Here is a 17,187-nt window from a genome sequence, read left to right as displayed (position 1 = left end):
TAGCCTTGAGTTTGAAATCCTTATACACACACACAATACGGCAATATTATGTTGAAGCACAGTACGTATCACTCCGCGAGGCTCCTGACTACGGTAGCCATAATGCTCCGACAATCCATCAAGCGGTGGGGCTTTGTAGCTTAGCAAAGTCGTACCAAAACATTTCTTGACACATTTTTGAGCGTCGTGTACCACATAAATTCGGTTCGAGATCAGTAAGATCAACCAGAATTCATACATAAGGCGCACCAGATTATAAGGCGCATTTTTGAGAAAATTAAAGGATTTTAAGTGCGCCTTATAGTCCGAAAAATACGGTAACTGCAACACATTTGCAAAAGGCAGTTAACATAACACCACAACCTCTAAAATTGTTCTCTTTGGAAGTCATGTTATAGATTGTAAGTCCCTGTGTACACGCTCAGTAGCTTCTAGCTCTACAGAGGTTCGACTGTTTTAAAACACTGCGAGCAGCTAAGTCATTCCTGAAGGTAAATGGGGCAGCCATTTTTTATGGAATGACCCACTAGATGGAAACAAGCTATAAACTTAAGCAAAGTCCAAACTAGGGTTTCCAAACAGCTGCTGCAGCAGTACAAAATCCAGTTACCTTTTTTTAAATTTGCTCTTTTCATTAAAATATACAAAACTAATCAGCCATTCTTGATGTTATCTGAAACACACCAATATCATCAAGGCAAATGCATCTTTAAAGAAGTCGGATCCTTTATTTCAGGTTTAGATATTTAACTTAATATTTTAACCTTTAAGGGCTCCTTTTGGACAATTAAAATACGCCTGATTGCAATTTTACTTAAAAAAAAATCTGGCACCAACCACCTCATAGATAGTAAAATACAAAACATTTGCTTGTCTTTTGGGAATCGGACTGAGTTTTCCTTTAACCCTTAACTAGGAAGCAAAGCTGAAAGAACTTCCTAGTTATGTGTCAAACATATTCTCTGTTCTCAAGGTCCTTTTTGATGGCTTTTTTAATGCGGTCGATTTCATCTTCGTCTGAGCTGTCATTGTCCTTCTTTTCACTGTTCAAATCTTTTCCATCCTTCTCCTTCTTTTCTTTGTTGTCTTTCTCTTTTTTTTCACTGTCCAGATCTTTGGTGGTCTTCTCAGAGTCTTTTTCTGGTGAGTTGAACTGCAGCTCTTGATGTATTGAGTTCAGCTCCACCAGACCATCGTGCAGCTGTTGCGCCACCTCCCTGATTTTGGCAGCAAACTCTGATTTTGCCCCTTTCTTGAGTTCTTTTGAGTCTTTGGACACAAAGTAGATATCCATAACTACAAAGAGTCCAGTAAGCACACCGGTTGCCATACTAGCAATCTGGACTGCTCTGGCTGCGGTGCTACCTGCTACATGGGCAAACTGGACAAAACGCATGATCTCATTGGCATTGACGAGGATCGCCTTTCCTGCCATGGCGCCATCTTCATAGAATTTGCTAGTAAGTGAAGGAAAGTCCTGATTGTATGCGCTATTCTTCATCTTGATCAGATCGAACCTGCGCAGGTTCTCAATACCCTGTTTGATGAATGTCAGGCACTTGTTGATGTCTTCCATCTTCTCCTGGTAGTCCTGCACGATCTTCTCCACCTTCTTACGGTCCATGGTGTTGTTGACCTGGTTGGAGATGCCAGCACCTGCTGATGTCAGACCGCCTGCCGCAGCAATGCCCAGTCCCACTGCAGTCACAATCAAGGAAGTTCCCATGGTGAAGGGAGCCAGGGCGAGGCCAGCAACAGTGGCGACGCCCCCAACGGCGCTGGTGGAGCCGCCTGTGATTTGAGCGATCTTTGTGTTCTTGCTGAACTTGTCGAGCCCATCAGCGATGCCGTTGAGGTCGATGACATGCTGCCAGAGGCTCTCTGCCCGGTCCGTGAACAGTTTGTTGAAGACTCTGATGCCCTTCTGCAGCTTCTCAGCGGTCAAAGCAAAGGCCCTGAGAAAAGAAATTTGAGTCCTATTATACATTTTATAAGTAACTCCATCAAAAAGGCCATTTTGTCTCATTTACACCAACAGAATAAGTGTTAATTAACCAAAATATATATTTGATATTTATTTAACTAGTGATTTTGAGGAAAGCAGAATATCTTGTTTCTCAAAGCATGACAAAACAAACCTTTTTTTAAAGATTATTCACACCACTGTTTTCATTGGAATTGATTATTGATTATCCTTCCTCAGGAGAAAAGTTAAGTGTTGTTGTTTCGGGGTATGAGCTTCTTCAGTTCTCCATGGTGGATGTTTATGATGCAGATATATTATAAATTTTGTGTTGTCCAACGGTGGGCATAGCAATATTTGAGCAGCTCCAGAATAACCTTTTACATTTTATTCACATCACAATATGATAACAATATGGCAACAAAGGAAGATACCAAAGCAATATTTTATATTCAATTCTTGAATCTTAGCCATCAGAGCAGACTAAACCTTCTGGCAAAGATAGCAGGCGACAAGGAATTAGCAGCCTCGATTTAATGGTTAATAAGGAAATCAACATAAAATGCTACCATCTTCTTAAGAGACACAGCAAAGACATTTTAATGTGCTGCCTCCCTAAATTGATGCATTTATTATATTATATTGTAAAAATAAGTATAGCAGAACGGACCCCTGAAAGACCAAAAACAGCATTTAATGAAACATAAACACCTATATTAAAGCATATTAAAGCTTACTTGGCCTCTTCTTTTTCTGTCATGTCTTTATGTTGAGGTGATTCTTTCCATTCTGAAAAAAAAAATGACAAAAGAATGATTTATCATCGTTTTGTGCATCTTAGCAGCCCAAAAGTATGTAAATGCAAAACTATTACACTCATGCATGATATTAATCTGCTGCGATAACAGCATCAACTCTTAAAAAAAAAAAAAAAAAAAAAAAAAAAAGGCCTTCTACCTGATTTTAACATCTGGCTGAAAGAATTTGGTTCCATTTCACCACAAGAACATGAGTGAAGTTAGTTTCTAATGCTGAGGGATAAGAATTACTTAAAAAAAAAACAAAAAAAAAAAAAACCCCATTTCATTTTCAACTTACGCTCCACAGTTTCCCACCATTCCATAAGATCCACATCCTGAAAGACATCATTAGGTTCCATGTTTGTTATTTTTGCTTTCCAAATAATGACTGAAGACTGCATTAAAATGTCAAAAACCTACATTACTATGTTCAGCTGAGGCAGTGCCAATACGGTAGTCCTCTAGCTGGTCAAACACAGACCTGTTCGCACCTTCACTCTGAGATGAAAGAAATAGTAAATAATAAAATTACATATCAAAACCACCATTTTAATCATAATTACTTCAACAAAAGATTGTGTCTGCAGTGAAACTGAAAAAAAAAAATACACAGTACTTGAGCATGAATGACATTATCATGCAACACATTTGGTCAGTTTCATTTTTTACATGGCTGTTGCGCATCTAAAGAGGAGGAAGTTTTGGTGAAAGGGATTCTGGGAATAGTGACTTATTTCTGCTGTTTTTGCAGAAGTTAAAGGACTCAACAGGGGAAAAAGGAAGCAGAGAAAGACGTCTGGGCATATTGTAGCCTAATCTCGTCTCATCATCCATGGCATAGACATGCACAAACACTGTGCGGCTGTTGTGTGTGGGTTTCATGTCAGCACTGGAAAGGGGAAAAACATGTAGACCACAACTGAGTCTGTTGGAAGGTGAGCAAACACTCTAGAGACAAGTTCTGCAAAGACTGTAAGTCTTTGTTTTCAGAGTGGAAGGAGGCATTAGGTGACAAAAACAGGCTTTTTGTAATGGTAATTTGTAAGTCCTGAACAACAGTGGTTAAACCAGCAAAATGTGGGCAAATACAGTGAGACTCTGAGATAAAAAAACAAAACAAAAGAGGTTAAAAGTTACTTTTGGTTTTAAAGTTTGATGTGCGAGGGGTGAGAGGGAGAAGGAAAGAAAAAGAAAGTTTCTTGATATATTATTTTGATTATATTGTCTACCTCTGCTTGGGCTGTTTCTTGTGCACGTCTCTGTATCACTTTGGCCTGAAATAAACAAACACAGACACACAGTTCAATCGTTTGTAATACCAACACAGGACTTATCTGAATGTTTTATGATCTTAGACATAAAATAAATAAATAATTTAAATAAGTAATTTTTCTTCAAGGAAAAAAATAGCTGAAGAAGGAAAAAACATACAATTTCTTCCTTTTCACTTTCTTTGGTATTCAGGTTTAAGACTGGGTCAGTGAATTGCTCAAAAAGGCAGGCCATGTAATTCATTTATGTAAGCTTACCTGCCAAAACAACACAGAAATACTGCTTTGCTTAAGAACCACAGAGAAATTTGGAGCTAGTTTGTTTATTCATTTCTCAAATAAATAAATAAACAAATTCTGTTTGTGTAACAGTATATCAGAAGGTCTTTTTACCACCTTAATCAAAATTCTTTATGAGCTCAAACAGAGTTCAGTGCTCAAGATTTTAAGGGAGAAGCAATTTTGGAGACATCGTAGTTAGAGCCAAGTTACACTGTTCTATTTCGGTCTTTGGGTAATTTTTATGCCATTCAAAGCTCATGCAAGATTGAAAGCTTGGGGGAAGCTTCACCATTTGTTAATAGCAGAGGTCACTGGGGTAGTTGAAAAGCTCCCTGATCGGCCACCAGATACAGGCTCTGGACCAGGCATCTCCAACTCCAATCCTACTGGAGTAGCCCAGCTATTGTCCTGCAGCTTTCAGATGTATCCCTACTCCAACACGGTTGAAAATGGTCGCATTACCTCTTCAGCATGCCATCAAGTTTGGCAATAGCCTGGTAACAAGCCATTCATTTGATTCAGGTTTATTGGAACAAGGATGCATCTAAAAGCTGCAGGACAGTAGCTCTCCAGGACTGGAGTTGGAGACCCCTGCTCTGGACAATGTAGGGCTGTCTTGGTTGACATGCTTCTTTAATTTTGTGTCACAGTGCTGTTGTGGTTTTCAAAAAGGGGTTTGGAGGGTATGGTCTATTTATTGGGGTATCACACTGTTCATCCACCATAGGACAGTTGATGTCAGAATGCTACACAGGCTAACTGCCAAACCTTGGATTTAGGAGGAGGAATGCTTATTCTGTCCTGGACATGGAACAGTAGACCAGATCTTTACTATCGGACAACTTCTAGAGGGATTGTGGGAGTTTGACTTAGAGTCTATATGTGCTTTGTAGACCTGGAGAAAGTTTATGGCTGGGTTCGTCTCGGGAACCTGTGGAATTCTTGGCAGTATATGGTTTCAGGTCTGTTGTTACAGCCATTTAGATCTTTGGGAGAGCTGAGAACAGTCAGTCCCTGGCACAAAGTCAAGCATATTTTCAGCCATCTTGATGCATGCTCAATTATCTATTTAAGTAAATCTCAAAAGGTAGCTCTTTCAGTGGGAGAAACGTTTCGTTACTCATCCAAGTGACTTCTTCAGTCTCAACTGACTGCAGGTTTCCCCAACCTTATAAACAGTACATTTGCACAATGACTGCAACTAGCCCACTGAATGAACAATGGGCTGTGAGGACAGTTCCTTGATCATTAATATGCAAATTGTCATGACCATTGATCAACAACCACCAATCATTGATCATTGATCAAAGACCATTGAGCAATGGCCATGAGTATCATTCACAGAGAGTTGGGGAATGGCTGCAATCACAGCAACCACTGGAGCACAAACTTGGTGTCATAAAATAAAAGGAAATTATAAATTGTAAGAAGTGTGCAAAAGGAAAAACCAGAGTGCGTGTGGAGATGAGATGTGTGTGAAAGAGTTCAGTCCTACACCTGGTTCGGTACCCGAATAGCCTGGGAGAAGAAGCTCCTGCTCATTCTCTCTGTTTTGGCCTTAAAGGAGCGGAAGCGCTTCCCAGAACTCAACAGTGAGCAGAGTCCATTGTTGGGATGGGAGAGGTCCATCAAAATCTTCCTGGCTTTGGTCTTGCACGGCTTGGTGTAGATGGACAGCAGGTCAGGAAGCTCTGATCGAATGATGCGTTTGGCCGAATGCACCATTCATTGCAGATCTCGTCTGTCCTGCTTGGTGCTGTTCCTAAACCAGGTGCAGATGTTTCCCGTCAGGACGCTCTCAATGGTGCAGGATTAATAGGTTTTAAGCACCCTCAGTGGCAGATGGAAGTCTCTAAGTCTTGTGAGGAAGAAGAGACGCTGGCGGGCTTTCTTAACCAAGGTGTTAATGTGACAGGACCAGTGATGGGAATAACGGCGTTACAAGTAATGGCGTTACTTTTTTCAGTAACGAGTAATCTAACTAATTACTATTCCTATCGTCCACCTAAGTGGACACGTAAAAAACTCTTTGAAAAGTACATGTTTAAAAAAATGAAGTTCGAAAATCTTTTCTCATGCCTAAAGATGAATAAAAATACTTAAGAAAAAAATCCTGATTGAGGTTGTCATACTTCATGCATGACAGGGTTAAACACCAAAACATGCTGCGCCAAAAAGTGATCCACCCCAAAGATTGCGTCCCTCAACACAGAGCAATATAGTATTCGCTGTTAAGTGCCAGGAGGATTGCCATTCTGATCATTAGACTTCTCTAATGATAATTAGCACAGAATAAATGGGTGGATACGCGTTTCGTAAAAGTGGCATGTAGCATGATGTCAGGTTGGATCTGTCTGCTCAAATTTTGGTTTCTCCAGCTCAGTGTCAGCTCCACAAAAGGTACAGAGCCATTCTCGTGATGACCCCGCCCCCCCCAAAAAAAGAAAATCCAACAAAAACTGACTGATTATTTTTATGAGAATGTCGGGGAAAGCTTCGGTTGTGTTGTGTAAACCAAAATGGAAGAGAACGGTTTGTACATGTTGCATGTTTGAATGTTACCTTTACATCAGGCATGAACGGGTTGTGCCTCTTTTTTTTCTTGACGTTGGTCTAAAAGAAAAAAATAAAATAAAAACATAAAAAGATCTCAGAATTATTGTAAAGGTCAAACACTGAAATACTCCTGCAGTAAAATGAATAAATGTTTGTGCCAACTTAAAAAAAAGTTGTTCATGAACAGAAGGAATGTAGCTTAACGACCTCCATTTTTTCCTTAACCTCTTCTTTATTCTTTTCCTCCTTGGATGCAGATTCCTCATCTGCATTCAGCCCCACATCATCCGATGCAGCCTGAAGTAAATAAGAAAAACAAAACAATAAAAAGGTCAACATGAGCATGAAATAATAATCAACACGTCCTGGTTTTTGTTAGTCACAACCCCAGACCTTTCTATTTCTCCACTGATGAGTATAGATATAAAAATAGATATGTGCCATGTGTTTCTTTGTTTTCTTGTCTTTAGTCTAAAAAGAAAACACAAATAAAAAGGTCAAATCATTTTATCCTATAAAAAAAATAATCTATCCAAACTATCAAGCAGTTTGGATATATGCAAATAAAGTATAATATCTGAATAAAGTCATGACTCCTGAGTTGGAAACTTAAAGTGCATCTTTTTAGAGGTCCCCCCCACCAAGGCTTAAAATAAAGGAGGGGCTGAGAGGTGCCTCCAGGGTTTTTTGTCCCAACACTATAGCCCCTTTTCCATTAGTACCTACTGGGTTCGACTCTGACTGGTTTTCCATTACAACCCAGTAGCGCCTTAGCTGTGTCTCAATTACTAGGCCGCATCCATCAGAGGCTGCAACTGAAGGCCATTTATGTTACAGCGACGTAATGAAGGCTGTCCCAATTCAAAGGCTGCTCCAAATGCGGCTGTGTCCTTCATTTCCCCGGATTTGAAGGATGGGTCTGTAGTATCCTTCGTGGCCCAACCTATCCCAGAATTCATAGCGCGGCCCAGCCAATTCCAGTTTCCAACAATGGCAGCAGCTACTTTGTTTTAATATTACTCTACTCCAGCCCACGTAGACCGCAAATGTCGGGTCCTTCGAAGGATGCGGCCTAGGAATTGGGACACAGTTCTTGTTTGCCTGCTTGTTGTCATAGCAACGCGTCTGCGCATGCTGTTGTTTTTCTTACTCATTTTATGTATTTTCAAATGTTTCAATATTGCTACTGTTGTAAATTCTGCCACAGGCGACTTTGTTTTAGGTGGAAAGGTGAAAAAGTAATTAAGTTGCTTTTATTAAATTTGATAAATGATTGACATGACACATCTGGTATAACATGAGCAGGCAATGAAACAGTATTAGTATGAGCATACGACAAGGTAGTGAAGGGGTTAAAACATGAAGACATGAAACACTCGATAAGAAGGAAGCAAGAACTTGAAAAGTTAGGATTAGCCACCACAAATAATTCAGGTTTGTTTTCATCGGCTCTTTTATACCACACAGTATAAAAACAAAAAACAACAACAACCACAGGCTCACGGAAGTCATTCTATTGAGATCGGTCCATCTATATAGATATGTATTATTTTGAAAACCCAAAAAACTGGCATATGCAGAGGGTCTAGTCTGACCCACAATGATGACAAGACAAACGTAACATTTTGCCCTTCGGAGGGTTCTTCTCATCATCGCCATCTTTGGCTACAGCAGATTCATCTCCTTTTACACCTTCTTTACCTGATGGTCTCTGCCGCAAATTAAACTAATCAGTTAATTGCAATGGTTTTTTTGTATTGTGCAGGAACGTACTGAAGTAGCAGATAATGATATTATGAATCAGATTAGGCAAACATTTGATCAGTTATATCTGATCCCACAGGTTTGCTCACATGCTAAAATGAAATGTAAGGAGAAACTTCAATTCTTCACAAGAATAAAGACGTCCGTCCATCCATCCATCCATTTTCTTCCGCTTATCCAGGAGAGAAGAATAAAGACATTTCTGACTAATTTCATCTAAGTTTTTCATATTTTTTTGTAGCGGCGGTCAGAAAGAACCAGCCGTCATAGTCAACTTCTGATAATCAGTTGATAATCAATACTTGTCTAAAATAACATTAAACCCTTTTTTAGAGTCTAATCGTTGTACTGTATGAAAATGTTAATACCTGTTGGTTGTTCTGTTCTTGTCGACTGTGTCCAATTATTCTGTTCAGCTCCTGAAATTAAACCACAACAGTTTTCTAAACGATAAGGGTTTAAAGTAGTGCTTTAAAGACTTTCAATGGTGGTGAAACTAAACCCAACTTTTAACTGAATGAACAGGAAGCAGCAAGCTTCCTACTAAATAAGACTTCCCCTCAGTGTCTGTCAAACGTAACTTGAATTAAATAAACTGAGAAATGTCAAACAAATGTACTTTAAACAGGGAAAAATATCTATAGCCGTACCTGCTTATGGCCTGATGACTTCTTGTTGCTGACAGTTAAATCTTCTTCTATTGAGCCTGCCTCCTTTTCATTCTGTACAGAACAGACAGAAATCAACGGATGAATGTGGCTGTACAATCCTCAGATTTTTTCCCCCCAAGGGATAATCAAGAGCATCCTTACTTTGTTTGCATATCGAAATGGATTCAGCTTTGTCATTCCCCCAGCCAGTTTATTCTGAATATGAGGTAAAACAGAATTTTAAATGAAGAAGAAGAAGAAGATCCTGCTTCCTGTTCATTCAGTCAAAAGTTGGGTTTAGAAGAAGAAGAAGACCCAAACATTAACACAAACCTGTTTTTGAGTGGGCTGGTTATCTCCATGGTCCACTTTCTTCTCGTCATCGTTGTTGGAGCTTTTCTCCTGTGGATGATGCCAATTTTGATTGAGTTAATGTCACAATACCCCGCTCACTTCGATCTTCTTCTGCTATCCAATTTGCTGTGGCTTCTTTCCACGTCAGCACCATGGGAAGCAGAACTTTTGGCTGCTCTGCTCCCAAGCTGTGGAACTCTCTACCCTCAGATGTAAGAAACATTGGTTCTCTCTCCCAGTTTAAATCTCAACTCAAAACCCATCTGTTCACTGTGAACCCACTGTTTGTTAATTTGATCTTGTTCTTTTGTTTTTATTGTTCTTCATTTTGTCATCTCTATTATGCGTTTTATTCTATTGTTAAGTGTCCTTGGATGTCTTCAATAATCATTTTTAAAATGCTTTTGAGGCATTCGCTCTCTCCGTCCCTCATATATTTTAAGCGACCTCTCACTTGTTTATCACTGCAGAGCGTGCTCTTCATCATTTGACTGAAACCATTATGAGGTAAAACAAAAACAGCTACCATTTAGAGTAAATCATCAAGCCAAACTGTTGTTTTTCTTTCTTCAAAAAAATTAAAACACTGTTATATTCGTGCATCCTCTGATTAAGCACGGGTCATCAATATCATCAATCACTGTGAGGCAAAATCTCCTTTAAAGAGAGCTGAAATTCAGCTTGGTGAAACAACCAACCTCCTTGGTTTTGGGCTTCCCTGTGGCAGAACTGTTCTCCTGTGAGTCTCCTGAGTGGTCAGTCTTTTCCTTATCCTGGTAACATACAAAGTATGTACCGTATATCACAAACCAGAAAGCATAATCACATGTGCATCGCACAGGCAGGTAGAGGACGCGATATTACGTGATATTACTGAAAAAGGAAATAACCTGAGAGGAGGAGGTGAAGGGACTCCTCAAGACCTTTGCAACGCCACCCTGACAGAATTCAGAGCAGTTAAGGTTAGAAACTGATCGTATTTCCTGTATATTGTAACAGTAACCTTATCACTTACTTTTGAAGACTTCTCCACGGCACTGTCATTACCAGCAAGGAGTTCATCATCGACAGACAAATCATCCTTAACAAAAGGGTAATCAAACAAAAAAGTCAGTCAGACAAAAACAGCAGTGTTAACTCCAAAACAACCCAGTATCAAAAAGATTCATTGTTAAAGTCATACAAGCAATGTCCTTACATTTGAGCCCTGCAACAAATCACCAAATCACTTTTGAAAATAAAACAAAAGTGATCAATCTTTTTTTTTTATGCCATACTTTGTGTCTGGCATAAAAAAAGAGCATTTGGGGGTCGACTATATATAGTCTTAAACATGACTTTAGTGACAATTAATGACACTTGTGTTACCTTATTTACTTTTGATAGCTGACTTTTGTTTGGTTTTGGTTTTTTCAAACAGGGGAAAAAAACAACTTACCTTTGGGTGGTTCTTGTCATTGCTGCCAGAGAGATCATCTGGTGCAGCAGAATCCTCCTGAAGGTCAGAAAAAACATCAACTACAATACTCATAATAGTCCAGAAAATGGACTGTAACATTGTTATTAATCTCTTACCTGAGGGTGTGGGGATTTTTTAAACATACTGCTAAACATCCCACCTGTCTCCTAAAGAAAAAAATCAAATCACATTAAAATTGGTGTTTGGCAAGGATTTGACGCTGTGCGCTACCTTAACAAGAATCACTCGGAAGGATCACGGCGTGGTATGGCTTACGGCCATACCACCCTGAGCACGCCCGATCTCGTCTGATCTCGGAAGCTAAGCAGGGTTGGGCTTGGTTAGTACTTGAATGGGAGACCGCCTGGGAATACCAGGTGCTGTGAGCTTTGGGGTGGCTGTAGCTCAGGAGGTGGAGTAGGTCATCTACTGATCGGAAGGTTGGTGGTTCGATCCCTAGCTCCTCCAGTTTGCATGTCAAGTATCCTTGGGCAAGATACTAACCCCAAGTTCCTCTCTGATGCATCCATCGGAGTGTGAATGTACTTAGAAAGCACTATGTATACAGAAAGTGCTTGTGAGAATTGTGTGATTGGGTGAATGTGGTACTCTGGGAGAGTAGAAAAGCTCTATATAAGAATCAGTCCATTTACCATCACTATTTTTATTTCTAGCTGCTTATAGGGTGAAAGCGAACTTTAAAACTAGTTGCTGCAGATGGAGGAAGCAGCTTTTAAAAAACTCACCTTAGTGTTGCTGTTCACTGGCAGATTGTCGTTGCTGCCTAAGATCTTAACGGTTGTGGACAAATCCTCCTAACAAGAGAAACAAAACCTTTTGACCACTTGATATGTATTTCAACACGGGTGAAACTAAGAGGAGTCCATTTTGGAGTCCTTTTTTTAAAAAAAAATTAAAATTCTACTTGTCATCCACCTGACTCCTAAAAGTAACAAAAAGAGATGTGCAAAGATACATAAAGAGATGTATAAAAACACCTTTTTTAGTTTTAAATGAATAAAGTAGCAGTTCCTTTGTTTAAACTGGCGCATCAGTCACATGGACAGGGAGGGTTCAGTGCCCCAAACATTTGCCAGCACTTTTTCCAGATAGCTGATGCAGGTTTTTCCCTCTCGTACAAACACACACAACAAAAACCTGTCCACTTAGGCACATTGCTACTGTAGCTCAAAATCACCAACGTATTGTAAGTCACTAATAAAGCACATTTGGATTTTCCAGGGGATGATACTAGAAAAATCACACATAAAGGTTTTAACAGATAACCATTTCATAAATCTCTGAAAAACATGCTTTTGCCCAGTATATTTATCTGTGCTTGAAGTGACATTTATCAGGTCCCCTTTTTTCCTTTGGTGTTTGAAGTTACCATTAAGATTCAATCAAATAAATTCATTCATTCAGTTTGGGTACTTTTTTGTATTATGAAGTGGTAAATGCACTTTTAATAACAAGCGACAGAGGCGGTTAGTTAACTGGAGAAGTAGTCAGTAGAAGGAGACATTGTCATTCCCTATACTGTTATTTAAATGATAATATTACCATTTTTATTAAGATGTATTTCTTTGTTGCATTTCTTATGTTGTAGAGATTTTGACTAATGCCTTTTGATGTTAGCATGGACCTCTTGTCGATGTTATGTAGTTTTGTTAAGACATAAATGGTAACTTTAAAAGAGAATCTCAAATTGCTGTTTGCTGATTAGACCTACCTTTGCATTGGTGTCCTCAGACAGATTGTCATTACTGGCTGAGATGGCCTTTAGATCCTGAAGCACACAAGAATGCACAGTAAATAACAAATAACATAATAATACACAGTTTAGCCAGTTAGTCATTAGTAGCATTTCCTGCATGAACCTCCAGTGAGTGGAGGACACGTAATAAAAGATTGTGTTTAACCTGCGAAGGCCTCCGCACATGTCTTGGTTTGGGAGATAGTTTCCGTAATCCACCCAGCTCACCTGATTTATCCTGAAGAGAAATGTACAGAAAAGAATTTCAAAACATAACACTAGGTAGGAAATCCACAGCGATTACATGAATTTTGTTTTTCTCTGTGAAGTCCAACTAAAACCAAATCATTTATAGGTATGAAATATTTAACAGTCCAGCTTAATGATTGGCTAAAAGCAAATCATAGCAGCAGCTATTTTAATGAACCACATTGCAATTATTTTTAAATAATGTATTTTTTTTTACTCTGTTGCATTGTAGCTTTGAAGATTTTCCCCAGTTACAAGCATTTAGTGGAGTTTTGTAGTTATAGTTTATACATATATAAGATCTGCAGATAGTTAAATAGGGACAGGATTGAAAACTAGCAATTGCTATAAATTCTGCACATCATCATTTCTATGCTTATGTTAAAATACAAGCAAAATTTGAATTAAAAAATATGTATATCACAGAAAGAGAGCAAATTTACCTTTGACTTGCTGGTTAAACTGTCATTGCTGGCAGACAGTTCAGGATTTTGTAATGTCAAGGCAGCCTGCAAAAACAAAAAAAAGGTGTTTTTGGTTATAGGAAACTAAGGAAATTAAAGCCACAAAGGCAGAAAACTGTTATTCCCTGTTATCTTATAAATATTTAAAAACATGACCAACAAAACAAAACAAAACCTGAAGCAAAAGAGGAAACAAACAGGAAAATATTACTTTTATCAATGCATGTGGTACTGATTATCCAAACTTACTGTTAGGGCTTAATCTTTTTTTTTCATCTGTATACAAACTTAAGAACTACTTTTGGTTTAGAGAAAATTCCTGTGGGATAATTTTCATTACTTGTTTGGGACATTCATAACATAAGGTTTTGACTTGACAGGATTTGCATTTGTAGTATAATGTCATGTCTGATCCTCTTTGGCAGATTTTAGGCATTCCTTTAAGCATTCCACCATAATTACAACCACAAATATATCATTAATTGGAGATACAAGTATGTAAATTATAAAAAAAAAAGTTGCTTTAAATTTGATTACAAATACATAAATTTGACTGTTTCAAGTTAATTAATTAAAATTAGTTACAGCTAATTGCTGCAATCTGTTGGAAGTCAGTCCTCGATCCAAGCTTTTGAAAAGACAACAAAATTAATAAAATAAACAAATAAGCATAATAAGGATAATTAAAGCCGCAACATTACCTGTGCAGATGGAAGCAGTTCTTTAGACTTGGAGGATTTTTTGAATATCCCACTGAATAATGAGGCTTTTTGCTGATTGAAAATTAAAAAGAGAGACATTCATTTACTGAAATCCATCTCAAAGAAACATTGCCATTAAAAGATGTAAATCTGCAGTTAAAAAAATGCCTCGCTGATTACAGCTCTGCTCTCAGGACTCAAAACTGAAAAGATTTTAACTAATGCAATTGTTACTAATGCACTTACACATTTTAAAGATCTCACTCCAATCTCATGTTTGAATTTAAAATCTGGAATTGAAGCTGATTTCATGTCTGGACTTGGAAAACATCATGAGTGATTTTTGTATTTACAGCATGTGTACGTACAAGTTAAAAGTGGACCACAATGCTTCTGGCTTCCGACCACTTAAGTGAAGCAAAGTCTTCCTTTGGGCCTCATGGTAAATTTGCCGAGCAGCTCAGACATAATCAGATTGTTTAATATTTATTCCAGTATATTACAGGTGACATGTCAGAGAAAAGTTATTCATTTTCCGTGTTTTGAACTACTTTGTTTAGTACAGAACTTCCTACTGTCCAAGTTGTGCATTACACTAGTAGCACATAAAACCATAAAAGCGTCAAAAATCAAATATACTATAAAGAAGGCTTTGATTTTGAAAGAAAAAAGTAATAATAAACAAAAGAATGAATAATTACTAACAGTTTTTGTTATAAGTTTATTTTAACTTAAAATCTTTATTAAGTAATTTGTATGTATCTATATCAAATATTATGGACACACATGTGCTAGTATATTAAAGACTAGAATGTGAATGTACTACAACTATATCTCAACCAATCGTGGGAACATGCACAGTCACTGCCCCAACTTGGAGTTTTGAAAAAGACCGATAAGGAAAATGGGCATTATTTTACACAATAAAACGCTAGAGTCCGAAAACAAATATAGTGCTGGATATGAGCCCAGTGGATCTACTCGAATGTTCTGGCTGAAGAAAACAGCAGGCCTGGAAATATTCTTCTGCGTCACAGGAAAAAAGAAAAAACATGTTTGTTCATTATTGTGAATGTGCTCTTTGTAGATTAGTTGGGGCAAGGTCCTTCTGGGCAAGTCATGCCGTCTTGGTGACACATTCAGGCAGTTATTTATTCCAGAGGGAGGATATTATTCCAAGGTCAGCTGTTGTAAGAAACTCGCTTTATTGGGCATGACGCAGGATCATGTATCATACAAGTGCCACCTTTTGTGATAGTCACCATAGATTTGGACTGCTATTCTTTCAGTTAAACATCACTAGTTTAGTGAATGGTACATACTCACTGGGGTAATGTTAGAGGACATTTAAACCAACGTCTCATAATTGTAGGATTAGGGCAAAGAATTGATTTAGAACAGTATCACGATATCTTGCATGGAGATATGGTATTGACGCAGGGAGACCAAACATCAATATTTTATTAAATATATTAAAATAGTACTCTGTGGATACTACGAACAAGAGGGCTCATTTTGGCTGACAGACAACTGGTTGTATTATGGTCATATTCCCATAGAACAGAAAGGTTGCTGTGTACAAATACGACAATTCACGTGAATTTCTGTTAAATGCAAATTTATGTCCACGTAGCAAGATATGATTTTCAACAAATAGTTTATATCTAAATTATCAGAAACAGATTGTATGCAATTGCCAACTTGACCCTGTTCAGTTGCAGACTGATAGCAGACTACTGCGTATTGGTGTTGGTGTGCTTAACAATCTCTCATGTAAAAAAGTGAGAAAACTTTTGAATTAAAAAAAAATCATGAGCTTTGAGCAACCTAAGCAGATTTTCTTTTACCATTACTCACTATTTTTAATGAGTTTTATGAGTTTGTCCTAACGGACAAACCTTAAAAGTATGGAAGTTTAACAGTGAAAGGCAGAGTTAACGAGGGACCCGGAGGGTTATTTTTGCCTTCGATCAACCCGAGTAAGTTACAGTCCCTTAAAAATAAACCCTTAAAGTAACCTCGCAGGCGTTACTTTGCGATGAAGAGCCAACGTGAACTCTCCGCACACTTATGCGTCTGTTTGTGGTCGCAGTTTGTGGTAAAGGTCAGTAAAGTGTTGAACATGCTTACCGAGCTGACTTCAGGAAGAAACAAAACAAACGTCAACAAACTAAAGTTGTACTCACAGAGACAGCTCCTCCGTCACACTCCAGGTCCAAATCAAGGTTACCGTACCGCTCCTGTAACAGACAGGTTACATATTTACTGTATCAACGCTATTTTTATAAAGGCGTTCACCATAAAGGGCGAGACGTGTAACGGCCACCGTACCATTAACGTACAATTACAGGGAACTGCTGTCTCCCTTAGGTGAACTTGTCCCGTTTGTTGTCAGAGGTTAACGGATATAAATATAAAAGTCCCGCTCCTCAGAAGGACTTTGTGTCCTCTGCTTGTTGATACTGTCGGTTGTTTTCACTCAGCGAGCTGCGCAGGTCTGGATTACTGGTGTCAAGCCAGCCTCCAATTCGAGACTTGCAGTCAAGCCAGCCTCCAGTTTGTTTTACGTTCCCTGTGTATTCAAAGTATTACGGGAATGGATGTGGAAACCGGATTTCAAAATAAAAGCCAACTTCGAGTGAATTAACAGATATGTTAAGAACATAATAACATATAATTTAGGCTTTTTTTTTTTTTACAAACTCTAATGTTAGATCTATATGACACAGCCTTGTACCCTAATTGTGCCCTGTCACTATCAAGGCCATCTTATTTTGGATTTCAAAGTAAAAGCCCTGTGAATCTTCATTTTTGAACTACTCTTTCAATGACTTAATAATGCTCTTAAAAGCAAAAGTCGTATTTCCAAATACTATTTGAACTTTATATCAACACTTTCCAACCACAGTCTTTTTACA

At 38.3% G+C, this 17,187-nt stretch overlaps 1 protein-coding gene and 1 non-coding gene across 4 annotated transcripts; one reads left to right on the top strand and one right to left on the bottom strand.

The window, feature by feature from the left end:
• Positions 1 to 270: 270 nt before the first annotated feature.
• On the bottom strand, positions 271 to 16,824 carry apol1 (apolipoprotein L, 1). 3 transcript variants are annotated; one of them, XM_026150167.1, is made up of 23 exons: positions 16,601 to 16,824; positions 16,456 to 16,509; positions 14,270 to 14,341; positions 13,548 to 13,613; positions 13,022 to 13,093; positions 12,832 to 12,888; positions 11,846 to 11,914; positions 11,216 to 11,266; positions 11,079 to 11,135; positions 10,656 to 10,721; positions 10,531 to 10,578; positions 10,339 to 10,413; positions 9,620 to 9,688; positions 9,449 to 9,502; positions 9,287 to 9,358; positions 9,005 to 9,055; positions 7,080 to 7,169; positions 6,879 to 6,929; positions 3,993 to 4,037; positions 3,184 to 3,261; positions 3,062 to 3,098; positions 2,701 to 2,752; positions 271 to 1,955 (listed from the first exon to the last, which is right to left on the bottom strand). In XM_026150167.1, the coding sequence occupies exons 1-23, from the start codon at positions 16,601 to 16,603 to the stop codon at positions 950 to 952; spliced, it is 2,295 nt and encodes a 764-aa protein (XP_026005952.1). In that variant the 5' UTR covers positions 16,604 to 16,824; the 3' UTR covers positions 271 to 949. The 3 variants fall into 3 exon arrangements, with proteins under 3 accessions (XP_026005952.1, XP_026005953.1, XP_026005954.1); XM_026150168.1 differs by lacking the exons at positions 9,287 to 9,358; positions 9,449 to 9,502; XM_026150169.1 differs by lacking the exons at positions 13,548 to 13,613; positions 14,270 to 14,341; positions 16,456 to 16,509; positions 16,601 to 16,824 and having other exon boundaries at positions 13,084 to 13,089.
• Positions 11,370 to 11,488, top strand: LOC113011434 (5S ribosomal RNA). Its single transcript, XR_003270543.1, has one exon. It is a non-coding gene; the product is annotated as a 5S ribosomal RNA (ribosomal RNA).
• Positions 16,825 to 17,187: the final 363 nt, after the last annotated feature.

The sequence above is a fragment of the Astatotilapia calliptera genome, chromosome 18 (genome assembly GCF_900246225.1).
Source record: "Astatotilapia calliptera chromosome 18, fAstCal1.2, whole genome shotgun sequence".
NCBI lineage: Eukaryota > Metazoa > Chordata > Actinopteri > Cichliformes > Cichlidae > Astatotilapia > Astatotilapia calliptera.
The sequence above is the reverse complement of the archived record's forward strand: the minus strand, read 5'-3'. Positions and strand labels throughout refer to the sequence as shown.